General features: G+C 36.9%; 1 protein-coding gene across 4 annotated transcripts in view; it reads left to right on the top strand.

Annotated features, from left to right (window-relative positions):
* The window catches only part of LOC664460 (hemicentin-2), a 229,093-nt gene that overhangs the window by 177,314 nt on the left and 34,130 nt on the right, over positions 1-17,649 (top strand). For all 4 annotated transcript variants that reach the window (XM_064355823.1, XM_008197721.3, XM_064355822.1 and 1 more), the window contains exons 3-7: positions 3,653-3,861; positions 7,921-8,031; positions 11,364-11,567; positions 11,630-11,775; positions 14,347-14,497. In XM_064355823.1, coding sequence (XP_064211893.1) covers positions 3,653-3,861; positions 7,921-8,031; positions 11,364-11,567; positions 11,630-11,775; positions 14,347-14,497 — 821 coding nt within the window. The remainder of the gene's footprint in view (positions 1-3,652; positions 3,862-7,920; positions 8,032-11,363; positions 11,568-11,629; positions 11,776-14,346; positions 14,498-17,649) is intronic.

Below are 17,649 nucleotides of genomic sequence, written 5' to 3'. Positions count from 1 at the left end.
CACCCTGTACATTTACCAGTATCAAGTTTAGATTTTCACTTTCCCTCAAAAAAAAATAAATATATTAAAAAATAATGTTGTTTATTTATGTATCAAAGATAAAATGTTAAATTCTAAGATGAAACTAAGTTGTTTTCGTCAGAGGCGTTAAACGAGTTTGTTGATAAAATGAAAATTTGACAAATTATGAAAGCATTTTTGTTTCGGCTTCTCAATTGCAATTTCCCAAAACACTCCGGAAGCAGTTTCTACCAAGAAAGACAAAATATTGATCTTGGAAGTCAAGTCAATAATCTACCCTACCTTGCATAATATCCCCATCGGAAAGCAATCCTCGGAAAAGTCACCAACTGTACTTATAATAACTGTTTCATTTAACGTTAACTATTATTAGATTACAGGACTTTTCCAACAAAAATATATATAACTTTAGAAACCTTTCATTTCCAAGTTGAGTTCGGTGTTGCAAGGATAATTAAAAGAATGGTTTCAACAAATTCAAAACAGTTTTGACAATGTTATGAGGTTTTCGTGACGCGTATTTAAATAATTTTAACAAGTTTTAAATATTTTTATTTAACATATGGGTACAAAAAACACCCAATGCCGAATGGAAATAAAAGAAATTGTTAGCCCCCGACTTATTGGTAAAACATGCCGGCAAGTGCTTTATTCTGGAGAGCCCCGATTAGCATATGTTAAAAACTTGGAGATGTCTCTAGATTTGGCCGTTTCAACCTTCGACTAATTTAATCCGAGCCAATATTTTGCAAGTTTTACAAGTTCGTGTGGAAGAATTTTTATTGAAGTTTTATCGACTTTCTCGCTATTCGTGACCTAGTCTAGTGCAGAATGCAGTGCTTCCATCCTCGGCTCGTTGTTAAAAATTAGCTTTAGGGATAAAGCACGATTTGCGCTACTCCACGTCCTTGGCAATTTCCCAGAGACTCTTCCCGAAATAAATTAGAGGTATCAGGTGTTTGAAAGCCGTAATGATCCTCGGTGTTGATTTGTGAATGGTAGTGTGGCGCGTTAAGTGTGCTAAGCGAAGAACGCCTCTTTATTTAATAAGGTGCTAGTGTATATTTTATGAATTTGTTATTAAAGTCTTTCGTCGCATTAATTTTCCAAAGGAGATTGCAGAGGAAATGAGCTCACCTCTGTTGGAATTTCTCCATTAATCTCGAGCGGAGAGGGACCTGGGACAAGGCGGATTCTGGTGCTCAAAGTTTGTCCCATTTCGACGTTCATTTGCACACCGAAGCGTTATCATTAGCTGCGCCGTCAAGTGGTCTCTGGGGCCGTCAGCCCCAGGACTGCTAGACTAAGGATAACGGCCTCTAAGCAGGGGCTTATGCGTCTTACAGGGCCTTTTTAATCTAGACGAAAGCGGGGGAACGCGGATTTCTTTAATGAAACTCGCACAAAATATTGGACATCAAAAGGCGGACGGACAACTGAATATTCAACAATACGTCTTAATTACAACACGGAAACCAATTTATCCTCCAGGCTCTAATTAGACTTTTGATGCTCTAATCAAACAAAAACCTCACAATTGCGTTCTCAATAAACATAGATTCCAAGTAATTTTGTCTTTTTAATGTCATCCGAAGTACTTCTATTACCGCATCTAAAGTTTAATAGAAGTTCTTGAGGTTACAACTTGCTGCAAAGTAGTTACAGAAAACTAAGAAAGCTTTCGTAATAAATAAGAAAATATTTAAATAAGAAGCACATGCACTTCTAATGGGATTTTTAGAACCACTTAGATTGGATAAGTTTTTACTTTTACATTAGTTACAACTTTATTACTGTGTCACACAAATTACCCGCTTAAACAGAAAAACACACAATGATTGATTTTGTGATACACTTTACTACTAATAGCACTGACTTTTATCAGTTAAAGACCATACATTAAAAACATTATAAATTCATGTAGCTATTGTCAAAAAAATAGGTAAAAATGAATAAAAGACAAATTCACATTTCTAATAATGATAAAATTTTGTTCTCCATATGTTTTTATAACCAGATTACAACTAAAAAAAGAAGTAAAGCACATTTTTTACACTTATACATATTTGTGTATTGTGTCTAAAAACAGGAGATGAGCTGTTTGGAAATATCTCATGCATACCTATTTTCCCTCTTTTTGCGAGTTATTTAAATAAAAAATGTGGATATTTTGTTTGATATCCTACATATGCTTGTCGGCTACACACCATTATTTTTTCGCAAATAATGCATGAAATTTTTTGAAAGCATAAAATTTTTATTTTACAAAATTTAAATAAAATTACGGAATAATTAACAGCTTTTCACCTGCTAATTCGGATTATATTTTGCTGAAAAACTATTTTATGCTGCAATTTTAGTATAAATGATTTTTTAGTAAATGATAATAAAGTAAATATTTCAGAATATAGCCTAATAACATGTGATCAAAAAAAATATCCTCAATCCTCTTTTTAATTTACATTGACAAAAAAGATAATAGAAATTCTGAACGACTTGCGCTTTAAAAAATGCCAAAAACTATTTTTGATCGCAGCTCAGATTTAATCAGCTTAGATAAATTACGCATGCACAAAGTAAAACTGCACCTAGAATATGTAATGAAGCTGGAGTATTATATTGTTTTAGTAGGAAGCAATAAATCATCGTGCAACTCCTGAAATCTAGCTTTTATAACAACTTCTAGTAGAAGTCTGGACTATTTCTACAATAATCAAAACTTAAAATTAAAACATAAAAAATTGAAGCACTTTATTTTGTCAACAAATCTTGCTGGTAATTAATTTCTAGTTTCTGTGACTCTCACCGGTAATTTCAGGTAGTACAGATGTCAACTGGTTTTCATCTTGCAAAACAAAGCAAATAGTAAGTCATTTGTTACCTTTATTACAGCAACATTTGCCGCCAGCTATACAGGAAACCTAATGTAACCAATGATAAACTATCCTGATGCATCATCACTGCACAAATACGCACTTTCAAAATCAAGCAAACAAACAAGCCTCAACCAGCTAATTGATAAAACGAAAATTGTGTACATTCAATAGGAAAGCAAAGCTCAACAATTTTCGCACACATTAATTTTTTACTCGCATTATGTTTTCAAACAAAAGATCAATGAAACGATAATCAAACAAAAAAGCTACACATGCATTGCAGTAAAGACACACCTACTCTTTGAAGTCTTTCTTTCTCAAATCCACGTTCTGTCGGTTGTCTACAAAAACTGGAATTTCACAATGAATGGAGACATTACTTTTCTAAAGTATTCATTACCACTGCTAATAAAATTAGTTACCAAGAAAATAATATTTTTGTACTTTGAACGGGACTGCATTACACATTTTTTTCAAATTAGCAATCAAGATAATAGACTGCGCTTCCTGAGGTGAATTAATTATTTACGCGTGTAAGTGATTGAGTTTTAATCTCCAACACGTGTAAACATCTCGGCGCATTTCATGGAGCTTAGATAAATCATCAGAGGCATGTTACCGACTGTTTAATATAAAGTTTCATCATGTTCCATGTATGTACAGTCGGGAAAGTTTTTGAGCAGTTGGCGTTCTCGTCAGATAATTCGTTAGCGCATTTTCCCACAACAGAATTTGAGATGTTGATGTTGTTGCAGCTTCGACGTCCGCGGCCGCCCTTTCAACAAAGCGATCCACTGGTCGGACCCCATGGTGTTCGGCCCCCGAGCTTACTTCGTGACGGTCTCAAAGCCCGCCGCCCTCACCCTGGACGGGGTGACTCTGAACGACGAAGGCATCTACCGATGTCGGGTGGATTTCCGCACAACGCCGACCAGGAATTTCGCCATCAATCTTACGGTCATTGGTGAGTACCTCTTCATCCGTCGAGAACCGATCTGCGTGTCTCCCAACAGATGAGACACATGTCAAAAAAACACTTTTCGTTCGTAAATGAGCGGCGGTTGGCCGTCCAAGATTAGGGAAATTCCCAACGCGAGAATTTGCAATAATTGGGTTAAAAACCGTGTACTTAAAGGCTCAGGTATACATCAAAGCTGGCGGATATCTTAACCGACCAACCGAGACGGAAATTGTGGACTGAAGCTTAACGCTTCACTCCAGGAAATGAAGTGGCCGGAGCCCACCCATCCAACTACAATTACGACAAGATATTACGCTCACAGCTTCAAAGGTAAGCCGGGTCGAAGCGCCCTAATTAAAAATCGGATAAGGAGAATGAAGGCATCATAACCATCTAATTTGCGACCTAAAATATTTATTAACTGAGGAAAATGAAGATTTCAGCTTCCAGGGCAACAGATGGCAGGAATTTATTTGTCTAGCCGTTTCCTTCCGACAAATAAAGCCACTCCATCACATCTAAATACGAGAATACAAAACTACTTAAAATTAAGAACTGACGAAGAAGAACTCTCGAGAATATACGATGAATAAATAAATTGTTGCTGATTTGTTATTTGCCCGCGCCCGCCCGCTTGCGTCATTTCCAGCCCTGCTAAAAGCAGTTTAGGCTCGAAAGAAGCGAGTATTTTTGTAAAAACTGCGTTAATTAATGAGCCCCGGAATCACTCTTTGTCCTCGGAGTTAGTCCGAAGTTGGCGGAACGAGTCGTGTTTTTAAGTCCTCTCTAACAAAACATTCAAATTTGGAGCGAAATTAACGAAGCAATTACAAAGTAACGCAAAGTTTCAAATTGAATTTTTTGCTAGAAGAGAATACGCCAAGTGTATTATAACCGGGGAAAGAAAGTGAACTGTCTTGCCATCTGTTGAAAATGTATAAAATGATTAAATTATAATTACAGCCGAGTCGGATCATAATGAAATTCCGCTTCAGGTTTGGCGCCTTCGGATTGTTGCGAAATACTTTATAGTGGCAGCGAAGAATTCTAACGACTTTATTAAGCTGAAAAGTGAGGGTGTGTCTGGACGTGAGCGGAGCCGCAAGAACTCTTAATGCGTTTTTATCAGCAATGAATGCAACGACTGCATGGATTCGGAGCTTTTCCTTTTCGCGCGATAACGCTTACAGGAAGTTTGGCTACGATTCGCTGGATTTAATGTCCAAGTTTAAAATATTTTTAAGGCGGCTTTTATTACCGGTTTTGCTGTAATTGCCTCGAATTAATAAAGCTCCGACTCGGCAAATTCTACAAACGCCGACTGGAGAAGAAAAAGATAAATAAAATAAAACCAAAAACCATTAATTTGTCGCTTCGGCGGCTCCTGTCGAACCCGAAAATATTCCCATAATTCTTGTCTGGTTTATGAGGATCTGGTGCTAAGCCCATTGAAAAATTTAGTGCCGGCTGAGTGCGAGAGCCTAAAAAGTAAACATATTGCTGAATAATCCGGCATTATGGTCCCCAGCGAGGAAATAATTGGAACATTTTAACGCATCGCTCCCGCTTGTCCTATATTCTCCAAGTTGGATTTAGTTGGGATTTGGACCGTTACGGTGTAAACACAACCAGCCACTCTCGCCGGAAATTCCATGGTAAATTTTATATTCCTTCACTAATTGAAATTGTTGGTCCAGCCATGAACACTTGTCACTGCTACTCCAACTTGATACTTGTTTACATTTCCGGCGATAGAAAATTTAAATCGTCTATTTCGGTCCGCTAGCGAGAATAAGAAAGTGATCGAAAACCCGTGGATCGCTTTTTTCTCCCAACTAAATAAGGAAATGGCTTTGCCAAAGATTCCAGCTACCAGTGAGAAATGATAGACTTTCCCGAAATTATTAACTTAAATCAGTGAAAACTGTTGGTTACCACGAAGAAAAATCTCCGCGACGCCACTTCCTGCGAAAAAATATAAAACACGAGGCAACTTTCCGCGTCACGAAGTAAGGAAAATTTAATATCTGGTGCGAAGTCATGAAGAAATTGTTTTGCTGCCAATAATTCCTCGAGTGCAATATTGAGGCAAATGTTCGATTGGGTTGCAACTTCTGGTTTGGTCTTTTTGTTTATCGAAAAGATTGCGAAAGGGAGCAAAATAATGAATAAAAAATAATTGTCGTCTCGGTGGAGTTGAAGTTGAAAAACTTTTCGATCTAAGGGTAAAAGTTGCATAACATATTTTTCCCCGAGCGCCGACGAATATGAACGCGGCTATCTGATAGAGTCCTGGATCATCCGGAATATTAGTATAGCCCAGAAGCACTTTTTCAATTTAAATCCGTCCTGGCAAATCGTCGAAACGCATTATGGATTATTGATATTTAATGCCAACATTTCCAGCGTCAGTTTCAGTGATTTTTTCACATAATTGTTGTCTGGGATTCGGGAATCCTGCCGTTTCTCGCCCGAACTGTGTACTCCGTTTGAGCGTTATTTCCGACTACACTTAATTACCCACAAATTCCCATCTTGCCGATAGTCCACATTGCCTTGAATTAATAATTTTCAATCCAATTTAGTTTTGCATGTTTAATTCAACGACTAGGGCGTCACTTTCCCTTTCGAAACTATTTCGACGACTTCCTCCACACCGTCAAAAACTTACAGAAGCGGCGTGTGAAATTTTAATGAGGTTACTCTTCGCTCATTATCTAGCCTAGCCCAAAAACTTAATCACTTATTCAAACAGCTGTTAATTCTTTATTTATAAGCGGATTTTAACCATATTTACACACGCTTGGCCTAATACCCCGGACAGAGACTTGAATGTTTAAATAATAAATGATGTTGGGAACCTTTGTGTATAAAGGGTCGACAATGGAAATTGGGTTTTGCGAGCACTCTATAACCGCTTGATTTAATTAACAAAACAAAAAGCAAAATCGCCAAAGTAGCAACGACAGATATCCGACTGTAATAGTTTTAAACTCCGTCAAATAATCCCAATTTTCAGCGTATTGTTTTGACGTCAGTGTTCCAAATCAGTCAAGCTCAAAACTGAAACACGATGAAATAATATTTTGTCTGGTTTACTTTCTGCTATACAAATCCGCGACTATTATTCTTACACAAAGTTTTATGGCGTACTTTTATGGCTTTCGGTGTTGACCACACCATTCCAAGACATAAAAGCGTTAGTTACGTTCCATTACAAAACGTGATAGATGTGGGACATGAGGTCATGACATCAAAAAATATCACATAAAGGGTTCAAATTGTTACCAAAACAACTCAATTTGGCTGTCAGCCGAAAACAATACGAGCGATTTAGAATTAATTTAAAAACATGTGCGTTTGCTGATAGGCACATCTCTGTGAAAATATTGTTGTACAGTCGGTGCAGATTATTTCAATATCCTGCATCACCGTGATTGATAGCGGATCGAATAGGGTCCTACAAGCGATAAACTACAATTACAAGCCCACAATGGAAACGCTTTTATTTCCTATTTTCAATTGAAAACTATTATCGAAATTTTAGTGCGTGTTTGACATCAAACAGCGGATTTATCCGCAGTTAGATCAGCTCGCCGGAAAATTAAAACGCATTACTTCTTCCTGAAATCAGCAAACATTTAAACATAATTTTCACGAGAACTATAACCAAAGCAAAAAGATCGTGGTTTCCACCACCTGTAGAAAAAAAATATAATTTTGTTCAAATTCATTCACTGTTACTCCAAAGCTGTTTTGAATTCAGCAACATTTTTATACTGATGTTTACATACAAGTATGTAGTTTTGTTTAACTTTGAACACAAAGTAAAGCATTGCTCAGATAAATCCAATGAACCTCTTTACGGTTCTGTTAAATTATCTGAATCTGGAGTTTCTCACTGGAGATCGGTGGTGCAGAGAGGTGTAAAAAACAGTTTCACTGCAGGTTTATTGTACAAATTATTTGTTTACAGTGTTTGTACATAAAAATCCAAGAGGCCATAAGCAAACGTTTTGTGGAAGTGTAACTTGAAATTTCTAATGTGTTATTTTGTTTCAGTTCCTCCGCACCAGGTGCTGGTGTACGATAACTCCGGACGGGACATCGTTGGGATCGTGGGTCCTCTGGAGGAGGGTGCGGACCTGGTGCTAACTTGCGAGGTTCGAGGAGGTAACGATCTGGTTCGATTTCTTTGAAAGCATGAGTCTTTAATGATACTAGAGCGTGGGTAAAAACGGGCAGATTTTAATTAATGCAAGCAAGCTTCTCAAAATCTCTTTAATTACAGCGGGAGAGATATGAAGCAGCCGTTCAGGTAATTTCAACTTTACGGTGTACATATAATTTTGTAAAATATTGCTTTCGTTATATTACCGTTTCTTTAAGTTCGGCTTGGCGCTCGAACACAGTACCGCTAAAATTAATTAAGTAATTAAAAAACTTACGGAGACATCCCGCCATTTTATGGGGGTGCCGTCGCACCATACAAGCTACGCGGATTAATTAAATTTCGGACAAAGATCGATTAAAAATATCAAGGAAGATCAACGGAGAGGTGAACCGGTCCCAGGAGGGACATTACGAGTTGACGGGACCGTAACCGAGAGTCTCCCTTATATGGCCATTAATTATTTGAGTTGCGTTGACCGCGATGGACAACCTTTCACGGCAGAGGGCCATCTATTATGCACAACTAATAGACGGCGGAGAAACGGCGCCCTTCTTATCACATCTTTATCTACTCTTGTGCATGTTTGATGAAAGAGCACACCTGAGGATAACAACTCAAAGTAATGGCTGCCTTCGGATTTTGACGATGCGGTTTTTGACCTCGTTCAACGCCAAATGGCGGGGGATTTTCTGCTGAAAACAGCCAATTTTCTACTTGACACATTCCGGAAACGTAAATTATTTTTTAATTTTAATTTTAAATCGCAGACACCACGTGCAAAGTTAGGGCAAACCGCAGACGAAATCGATAACGTCTCATAAAATACTTATTTGCGTTACCAAACACCTTAATTGTTCATCAACTAATTTTCAAAAAAATTATCCCAAAGCATTTCAGATATTTGATGCAGCAGAAACGAGTAAACAACTGTGCTTTTGTAACTTTATCCTTTATGAGCAATTGATAACATACATAGATACAATATGTTAGTTCGTGTTCGAAATGTTTTTAATTAAGCTTCAAACGCCCATAATTCAATAAAAGCATAGACTAACGGTGAGTTAGATGTCTACGAAAGCGATTAGTTCGCTTAATCTTCTGCATAAATCAGGATTTTGTCGCAAAATGTGGATCTCGACCTAGAACATTTTGGTCCGGTTGTAAAAGTGTATCCTTGGGAGTCCTGCCCCACTATTCTGATTGATGCATGAGCCGTGACAGCGTAATCAGATTCGGCTTTCGACACGCCACACTATTTTCGATGAAAATTTTTAGGCAGTCACCATTGGTTACACCGGGTTTGTTACAAAAACGGTAAAGAGTAATTAGCGGAAATGCGACATTTGTGCTCTAATCCTGCACCGCCGAGTAATTTATTAGATCCTTGCTCTTCCTGCTGCTTTTTGATAAATATCTAATCTGGCAAGGCCACAAACACACACCTGGAAGTTTGCGTGTTTAGCAGTATCGACCAGTGACAAGGGCAGAGCAGACCTGCTGACAACTTCTGCTTCATGTAGTAGGTGCACGTTGTGTGCGATGTTCGTGTGTTTGTCTCCCACCATATCAATAAGCCATAAATAAATTTCATGCGTTATTTATTAAAAAGGGCAAGGATTACACGGAACCAGGCCGTATCGTTCATAAAAGATGACAGAAATGCAAGCACACAAAATAGAATAATTAGATTCGGCTTTGTTAAAAGTTGTCTGCCCGAAAAACACCTAACTAGCTTTTTCAAGACGTCCGGAAAGTTTGCTGCCCATTATTTCAGCGCTTCTGAAATTTATTTTATTTAATCCGTCATGCTGGATTTGTTCGGGAAATTTTAAACGAAGCTTCTACTTAAACTTTTCCATTAATAAGTAAAACTGCTGAATGCTAACATTCCCGAGTTCATTTTTCACAAACACCAATCATAAACTCGGTAAATACGTTCCAACAACAGGTAAACATTTATTATTGAGTTTACTTTGTGTTTCAACCATTTGAAAAAACTCATTATGGGGCTGAATTCAATCGAGGTGAACCGTAATTTTTCAAAACATTACCCTTCTTGCAAAGGGTGAAAGTCGAACGAACTCGAGAAACTCTTTAATACTTTTTCCGGGCGTAAAGGCCACTTGGAGGTTGTGTTACATCTCTATAACGATCCGTCGAAGATTAGAAACGAATCGCGCAACACATCTACATAAAAAGCAGGGACATAAAGACTTTCTCAAAATAGCGAAAAGAAAAGGAAGTAAGACAATTTCTATCTGATAGTGTCGGTCCCTCAGAGTCTCCCAGGCCTGCTGTTCCAGAATCCCATCATCTGAAACGCATTAAGGAGGCGCAGGGTTGCAATTTCAGCGCCGGCCTCAGAAATGCGCCTCTAATACACAAATCCCGGCGTTTTGTGCTGAAAGTAGTGCAGATCTTGCAACGATATTGAAAGCGGGAAAGTCGAGGGGCGGTCATGCGGTGACAATAGGAGACTCTATCGCCCTGACATGTTTATTATAGTGCGAAGCTCCGGCCAAGCTGATAACTAATGATCACCTGTCACGGAATTGACCGGATTACTGCTTGCACACCGTCGACTAGAAGTCATTTCGAGTGGCGACCACAACACAACTATGATGAGACTTTACAGTTGATTGCAACGCGAACTGCATTGTTACGGACCTTGAACTTCTCTATAATAATAATGACAAATGCACGGCTTTGTGCTATAAGCAGTGCAACACGAGAGGTGTTTTATGAAACAAATGAGAGCATAATAATTACCGTCACAACATGAACATTTTAAGTTCATTGCTAAAAGCTGAAACAAAACGCAACTTTGCGCACGTTAAAAACACAAAGCACATTCTGTAATAAATTAAACTAACGACAATCTATTTTACAAAGGATTTGAGTTCTGTATACGTATGCAAATGGGTAAAATGCATGGCGGCTTTAAATAACAAAATGTTTTAAAACTGCATAATTTATTGTACACAAATCTGTTATTCCGTCGAAGTTTGAATAAAGCGCAGTTTCAACTCAATTAACAAAATTTAAAATTTCTTCTGTCCTATTACCTCCGGTTTGCTTTGAAATTCACTTTTCCTGTCGTTCCGAAATTTAAATTTGTGTTTCTGAAAAGTTTATAAATTGAATCAATTTGTAAACTTCTCCAAATCAATATTTTCTTTGTTTCTAAAACAAACTTAATTTCCACCAAGTACACTCCCGATCGGCTGTAACAAGCCATCAAAACTCCCGAGTCTCGAACACAAACATTCTAAAAATCAAGTTAATTTCTGGCCGGCAAACATTGCTGCACTTGAAATTATCGCCGTTCCAGGGCGGCCGACGCCGACGGTCTCCTGGTTCATGAACGAGCGGCTGGTCGAGGGGGACGTGGAGGCCATCGGCGACACCCTGATGGTGAACCGGCTGGCGGTAAAGGCGGTGCGACGGGAGCACCTCAACTCCACGTACAAGTGCCAGGCCAGCAACACAAAGTTGATGATGCCCGCAGAGAAGACTGTAAGACTAGAACTTCTCCGTAAGTTTAAATAGAAGCGCCCCCGCCCAGATCCCCGTAAGTAAACAACCGACCCTTTGCAGTGCGGCCTCTCAGTGTTGTCATTCCTTACAAACCCCGGCAAATGGTAGCCAAACAGGACTACACCATACAATGCCAAGTGACGGGGTCAAGGCCTAAGGCCACGGTGACCTGGACGAGAGACAATCGGGACTTCAGGAGAGGAAAGGTGGGTCCATTAATTACCAAAGTCAACAAAAAATTATAAACGTCTACGTCGGCGTTGCTTGCATAAGGAGTGGCGCAACATTTAACCCGCCGTTCAAGGTTTATCACTTTGACACGCCACAAGTTAGTCTAAAAACAAAAACTTTCTCAAACTTATTATAAATGAATTAATAAATACTTCTGTAATATTAGCTTCGAAACAGTCAATACCAAACATAAATTTAAGTTCTTTAATAATGAAAACATTTAAAATTTAGAGCCATCAATACTTACTGAAACGACCAATAAAACAATAACGACCTCAATTGTCTACAACTTTCTTAGCCGTCCATTTTCTTTAAACTTTATTCAGTTCATTTGCCAATTGAAATTTTTTGTTCGGTGCTTGCGTTAATTAGCGTTCATTGTACAATTGTTGAAAAAGTAAGAGCAAGAAACAGTCTCACATTTCGTTTTTTTGTTGACTCCAAAAATGGTGGATGCGCCAAGCTATACATTGTCTTCATTTTTTTAGAATAACACTTTTATTTATATTTGATCCAATTTCAGTTTCAGTTTTTGAATATTATTTTAAATAATTTAAGGCCAGTTTACAGAAGCGTCATTAAATTACCAGCTTGCAGTCAAATGTCAATTAGAATTAACGAAATATCCAGACGCCCGGGATAACTTCTAATTAACTTTTAACGACATAATTTTATTATACTTTTATAATTTTTTAAAATGTGGTATTGTTATGAACTCTAGCATATTAAAATAAATTTTTCAGTTGAGATAATTCCAGTATATTTTTTAATCTTTTCTCCAAGTATCACCATATTTATTAATTGACAATTTAGATACATTCAGCGTGTTACAAAATTGCGCTTAGGCTCTACAGTACGTTACAAGGACGTCTCATAAAGCCTCTAAAAAATGTAATAAAAAATCCATCGCCATTTTTAACGGATTTTTCGCCTTAATTGTTGTAGAGTCGTAGTTGCAACTGCAAATATGGAATTTTTCCAACTATGTTGCCAGATCAATTCAGATCAGCTTTCTGGTTAAAAAAAAACAAATCTTGAAAATTTCTTCTTTTCTTTGCCATGGAAAAGTAGAGAAACTTTGTCTCTTTCTTGGTTCTATCACCAGTTAAAAATAAAACAGGAAATTAAGAGAAAAAAATCTCTCTTTACTATTTAAAATTGCCAAGAATCATAATTGAATGGGATTTTTTTATTATTTTTTTAGAGTTTGTTGGAACGTGTGCTGTAGCTTACTGAAAAGCTTATGCGCCAATTTGTTTGCATGCTGTATTTTAAATAATTACTCCTATTAAAAAGTTAAATCAAAAACACCGAAGTTCTTCGAAAAAATAACAGCATTGTTTTTTAAAATATATTTTTCTAGAATAAAACTGATGAACGTGTTGGGCTATTTCCTCAATTAAATTTCTGTTAAAAAAATTGTAGATTAGTAAGTGTAAGTTCGCGTCAGTTTGCGTGTGGCTCGCTATTTTAAACAATTTTTGCAAAGCTGTGGAAAATGAAATATAGTTTTTCAGCATATTATCTTCTTGTAGACGCCAATACTGTTGGTTTACACATTTATTATTAATTTTTTAGAAATTATAGTTAAATAACAAAGGGAAGAAGCTCATCCCCATACGCAAATCATAGTGAACTGACCCATAGCAGTTAGGCCTATTGAGTTAAGGGTAAATGTTTTTAACTGTTCACACTACTTAAAACTGACAATTTAAATAATCAGTTAAAAATTTAAACAAAACACTGTATTTTCATAAAAAATCATCTGCAGTCCTTAAAGTTGTAGTAAGTACAAAAATGGTGGATGCGCCGGGCTAGATGGTAAACTTTGAAATTACTTTTTTATAATTTTTTTGTAAATGTTTGTTTATTTAAGATTGGTTTTTGGTTATTACTACACTCTAACGCATTACATAAGTTCTTACAGTTAAATTAAGAATATAAGTACGTAGTGCTTCGTTTTTAAAGTAAAATTTTAAAACTGTTTTATTAAATGTCAACTGTAACAATGAAGGACAAGACACACAAAAACACTAAAATGTGATAATTAATTTATAAAAATATAAAGAAATGTTTGAATTATATCAGAATACTTTAATGCAAAATACACAACACTAATTAAATGTTTTCATTTCTAATTTTTTGCTCACTGGAAAATCTGATTTCTAAGAAAATAATAAATATAGAGTAGAGCAAAACTTGCACTTTTTCAATTACAAAATGTTGATAAACAAACTGTGGTAGTGATAGTGTTTTGTAATCTTTAGATAATAACAGTGACTTGTCGTGACCATATAGATAAACATTTACGTGTTTATTGGCTGCAGTGCCACAAATATCTACTACAACAATCCACATTAAGCTAAATTAAAATGATACTCGAAGTCAAACGCCAATTACTATCTGATATATGTAGCTTACGTGTAGTCATCATCACGCAAGACAAAATTCTTTCACTACAAATTGCCCATTCTAACATAAATTGCGTTCTGTTTCCGCAGAATTTCATTTGAAATAAGTGATTAAAAACATGTAACAATTTACAGTTTTTGGAGGAGGGCAACGAGACTGTGGTAATAAGCTCGGTGACGTTCTCCCCGGAGCCCGAAGACGACGGCACATTCCTCAAGTGTCTGGGTGACAACCCGAAGCTGCCCGGCTTCAGCCAGGAAGACTCGTTCAAACTGAACGTCGTCTGTAAGTAGCCCGGCAAAAAATGATTAAAGTGCGCTTATTAAGACCGCGTCGTTTAATGAATTACGCCGTCATCGGAATTGGTTCAGTCGTTTAAAATTCCCATCGTAAGCGGCAGTATCGACCCGGGGTCGTTCGGTGCGTACTTACACCACACCTGCCTTCACCTTGCTGATGCAGCGCAAACGTGCCGCCATGAAAATATGAAAGTGTGCCGACGGTATTTACGACGTCTAAATTTCAGGAGGCTTTCTCTCAACAAAGCGCACACATTTACATAAAGCGCGTATCGCGGTTTTTCATTACGAGCGCCGCTACAACGATTTTCATCTTATTAAGAATGCGTGGAATTGTATTTTAGGTCTATAATAACTTGCCGCCTGACAGATATTTGTTCAAATCGTCTTGGGGTAAATTTCACCTGTGCCAGCAGGAATTTAAGCTGCGAACGGGCGACGTTGCGAGAATAAGCACTTACAGGGGGAGGAATTATGCATGCCAGAATGCCGCTTTTTCTGACAACAAAACCTTAAGAACGAAACCACTAAATGACATCAGATTTGAATCTCGACTCTTGCGGAAATCTATACTTATACAAGCTTTAAAACCGTTACGACTCCAAACTCACATTTCCGAACGCCGATATTGCCAAACTAACACAATCGGGCGTATTTCCCAACTACTAATTAGCATTATGTTTGTATGTTTCCCAGTAATATCACGACTCGGGTTTGGAAAAAAACGAGCAAACAACACCACAATGAAGCAAAGATGAATTATAAAAAATAAAACTAGATTAAAACGAACTAATTTCGCCAAAAACTTCTTTGTAAATTATTACACGAAGATGACTTAGTTTTGTTTTTTCATTATAACACACTAAACTTTGCACAAACGCATGTTTCAATTTAAGTTTTATCAAACCTTGAACGCCAAATATTGGAGCTGTGTTATATGAAATTCGTTTACTTTGGTACCACTAACTCTAACACAAAATCGTTAAACTGCCAATAACAGGGTGAGTATAAAATTTCCCATCATTTCTTTCAGAAACAAAATGAACTTGAAGTAAATACCTTAGATTGTTTATATATTATGAAGACCCACAAACTGCTCAGTAGTTTTTTATGTCTAATTGTCCTGGAATTTTTATTGAAATACTTCTACAAATATGTATCAGCTGAATTCCTCGTGTTTTTGTCCTCATTAAACTGAGGTTCAGAAGGACAAATATTCACTATTTAAGCCTGAAATTTTTATTTGAAATATACTCAGTCACATAAAAATTGCAACACCAAAAAGGAATAGGAATTTTTTGATGAAACTTGGCACAAATGTTAGACAATTTGCAGATATTAAATGATTAAAGTTTTAACGTTTTTAATCAAGTGGTAAAGGAGTTTTTAACACTTTAAACTTTTACCAGCAAGTGTTGTTCTTCCAGATTTTTGCTTTTCTGACAATTTTTAAAGTGATTTTTTTAATTCGTTTAGTTTTAAGTGTTACGAAAACCAAAATATATCTAGAGTACGACAAAAAAGAAATTACCAACAATTAAACAAACTTCAAAGAAGTACAATTTTTGGGAAACGAATAAGTGTTTTTTTATTTATTAAAATCGCTATTTGTTTGAACAGTAACCCAAGTACCATTATGCGATGTTATCAGTTATTGATTAGAGAAGAAAAAGCAGACTTAAAAAAAACAAAGAAAGTCAAAAATGGTCATCTTCATGTTATGGCAATAATTCAAGTACAAGAAAAATTTCTGACCAATGGTTGAGTTTGAAAGTCGTGGTACTTGACTTCTGATTGTTTATTATCGAATTTGGTCATTTGGACTGTTTTTTTGTTGGATTTTCTAGGTATGGGAGGAATGAGCAAAAACACAGCTTAAAGCTGACACACCAAAACTTTTATTTGGAAAAACAACGTGTTTCAACCACATAGTGGTCATCCTCAGGTGTGAATATACACTATACAGATTGACCACATTATGGTCGAAATGCGTTCTGTTTCGGAATAAAGGTTTAATGAGTCAGGTTTAGATATGCGTTTTTGTCCATTTCTCCCATACCATGAAAAACCAACCAAACAGTCCAAATGATTAATTTCGACGGTAAAAGTGCAGTGATAAAAAACGACCTTTAAACCCACCCATTGGGCAAAAATTTGTCTTATAATTAAATTATAGCCATACTCCAAAGGCGAATATTTTGGACATCATTTGTTTTTTTTTAAGGTATGCTTTCTCTTTCGCGCTATCCTGGGCCTTCTCCAGTCTATTGATAACATTGCTTAATGGTACTTAGATTTCTATCCAGACGACTAGCAATTTCTCTAGTTGAAATACCCCTATTTGTAGTCCAAAAATCATGCCTCTTTCAAAACTGCTTGAATTGTTAGTAATTTTGGTTTTGTCGTCTCCAGGCCTAATTGCGCTTTTAGAACACTTAATCTTAAACGTATTTAAAAAATTAAAAAAAATAAAAAATAGTCAGAAAAGCAAAAAATTGGAAGAATAACACTTGCTTCAAATTTTAATCATTTATTACTTTTTGGCAAAAAATTCCTTCTTGGTGTTGCAACTTTTATGACATTGAGTATATCTCCAAGAATATTTCAAACCCGTTAACAAAGCGTCTAATTGTGAAATTGTTGTTGTTACATGGCGGGGTTGCGTTCAGTATCACTAAAGCGTCAAATTTCTCTTTATTCTTTTCCCGCGATCCATCCGTGAATTCGTGAAAGTTCCCCTTGTCCAATCATGTCTCAGGCGAGTTGGTTGTGCTGATAAACGCACGAAAGCTCGATTCGTTCCCGTCTACAAAGAGCCGTTAGATTCGCAAGTTTCCGTTGACGGATTTGAAGGAAAACCCTCATGTAAGTAATTGTCAATATGTGTAAAGCCTGTGGCGAAATCTTCACTTCAAATGGGTATTCGCACGGCCCCGACGTAAGGCAACACTTTAAGCAGACATCGGTGGAAAAAGAAACCGACCGCCGTTTATTTGCCGATGTGTATTGGGAGAACCGGAACGAATAAGTATCGATTTTGAACCTGGCTAACGCGAAATCGCTTATTCGACGGCGCGAGTGTGTGCTTTTCAAATTTCGAACGACTCGGTAATTGGAAATTTCCGCTTCATTTCGCTA

The sequence above is a fragment of the Tribolium castaneum genome, chromosome 3, assembly GCF_031307605.1.
Source record: "Tribolium castaneum strain GA2 chromosome 3, icTriCast1.1, whole genome shotgun sequence".
Lineage (NCBI taxonomy): Eukaryota > Metazoa > Arthropoda > Insecta > Coleoptera > Tenebrionidae > Tribolium > Tribolium castaneum.
This window is presented reverse-complemented; position numbering and strand designations above follow the sequence as displayed.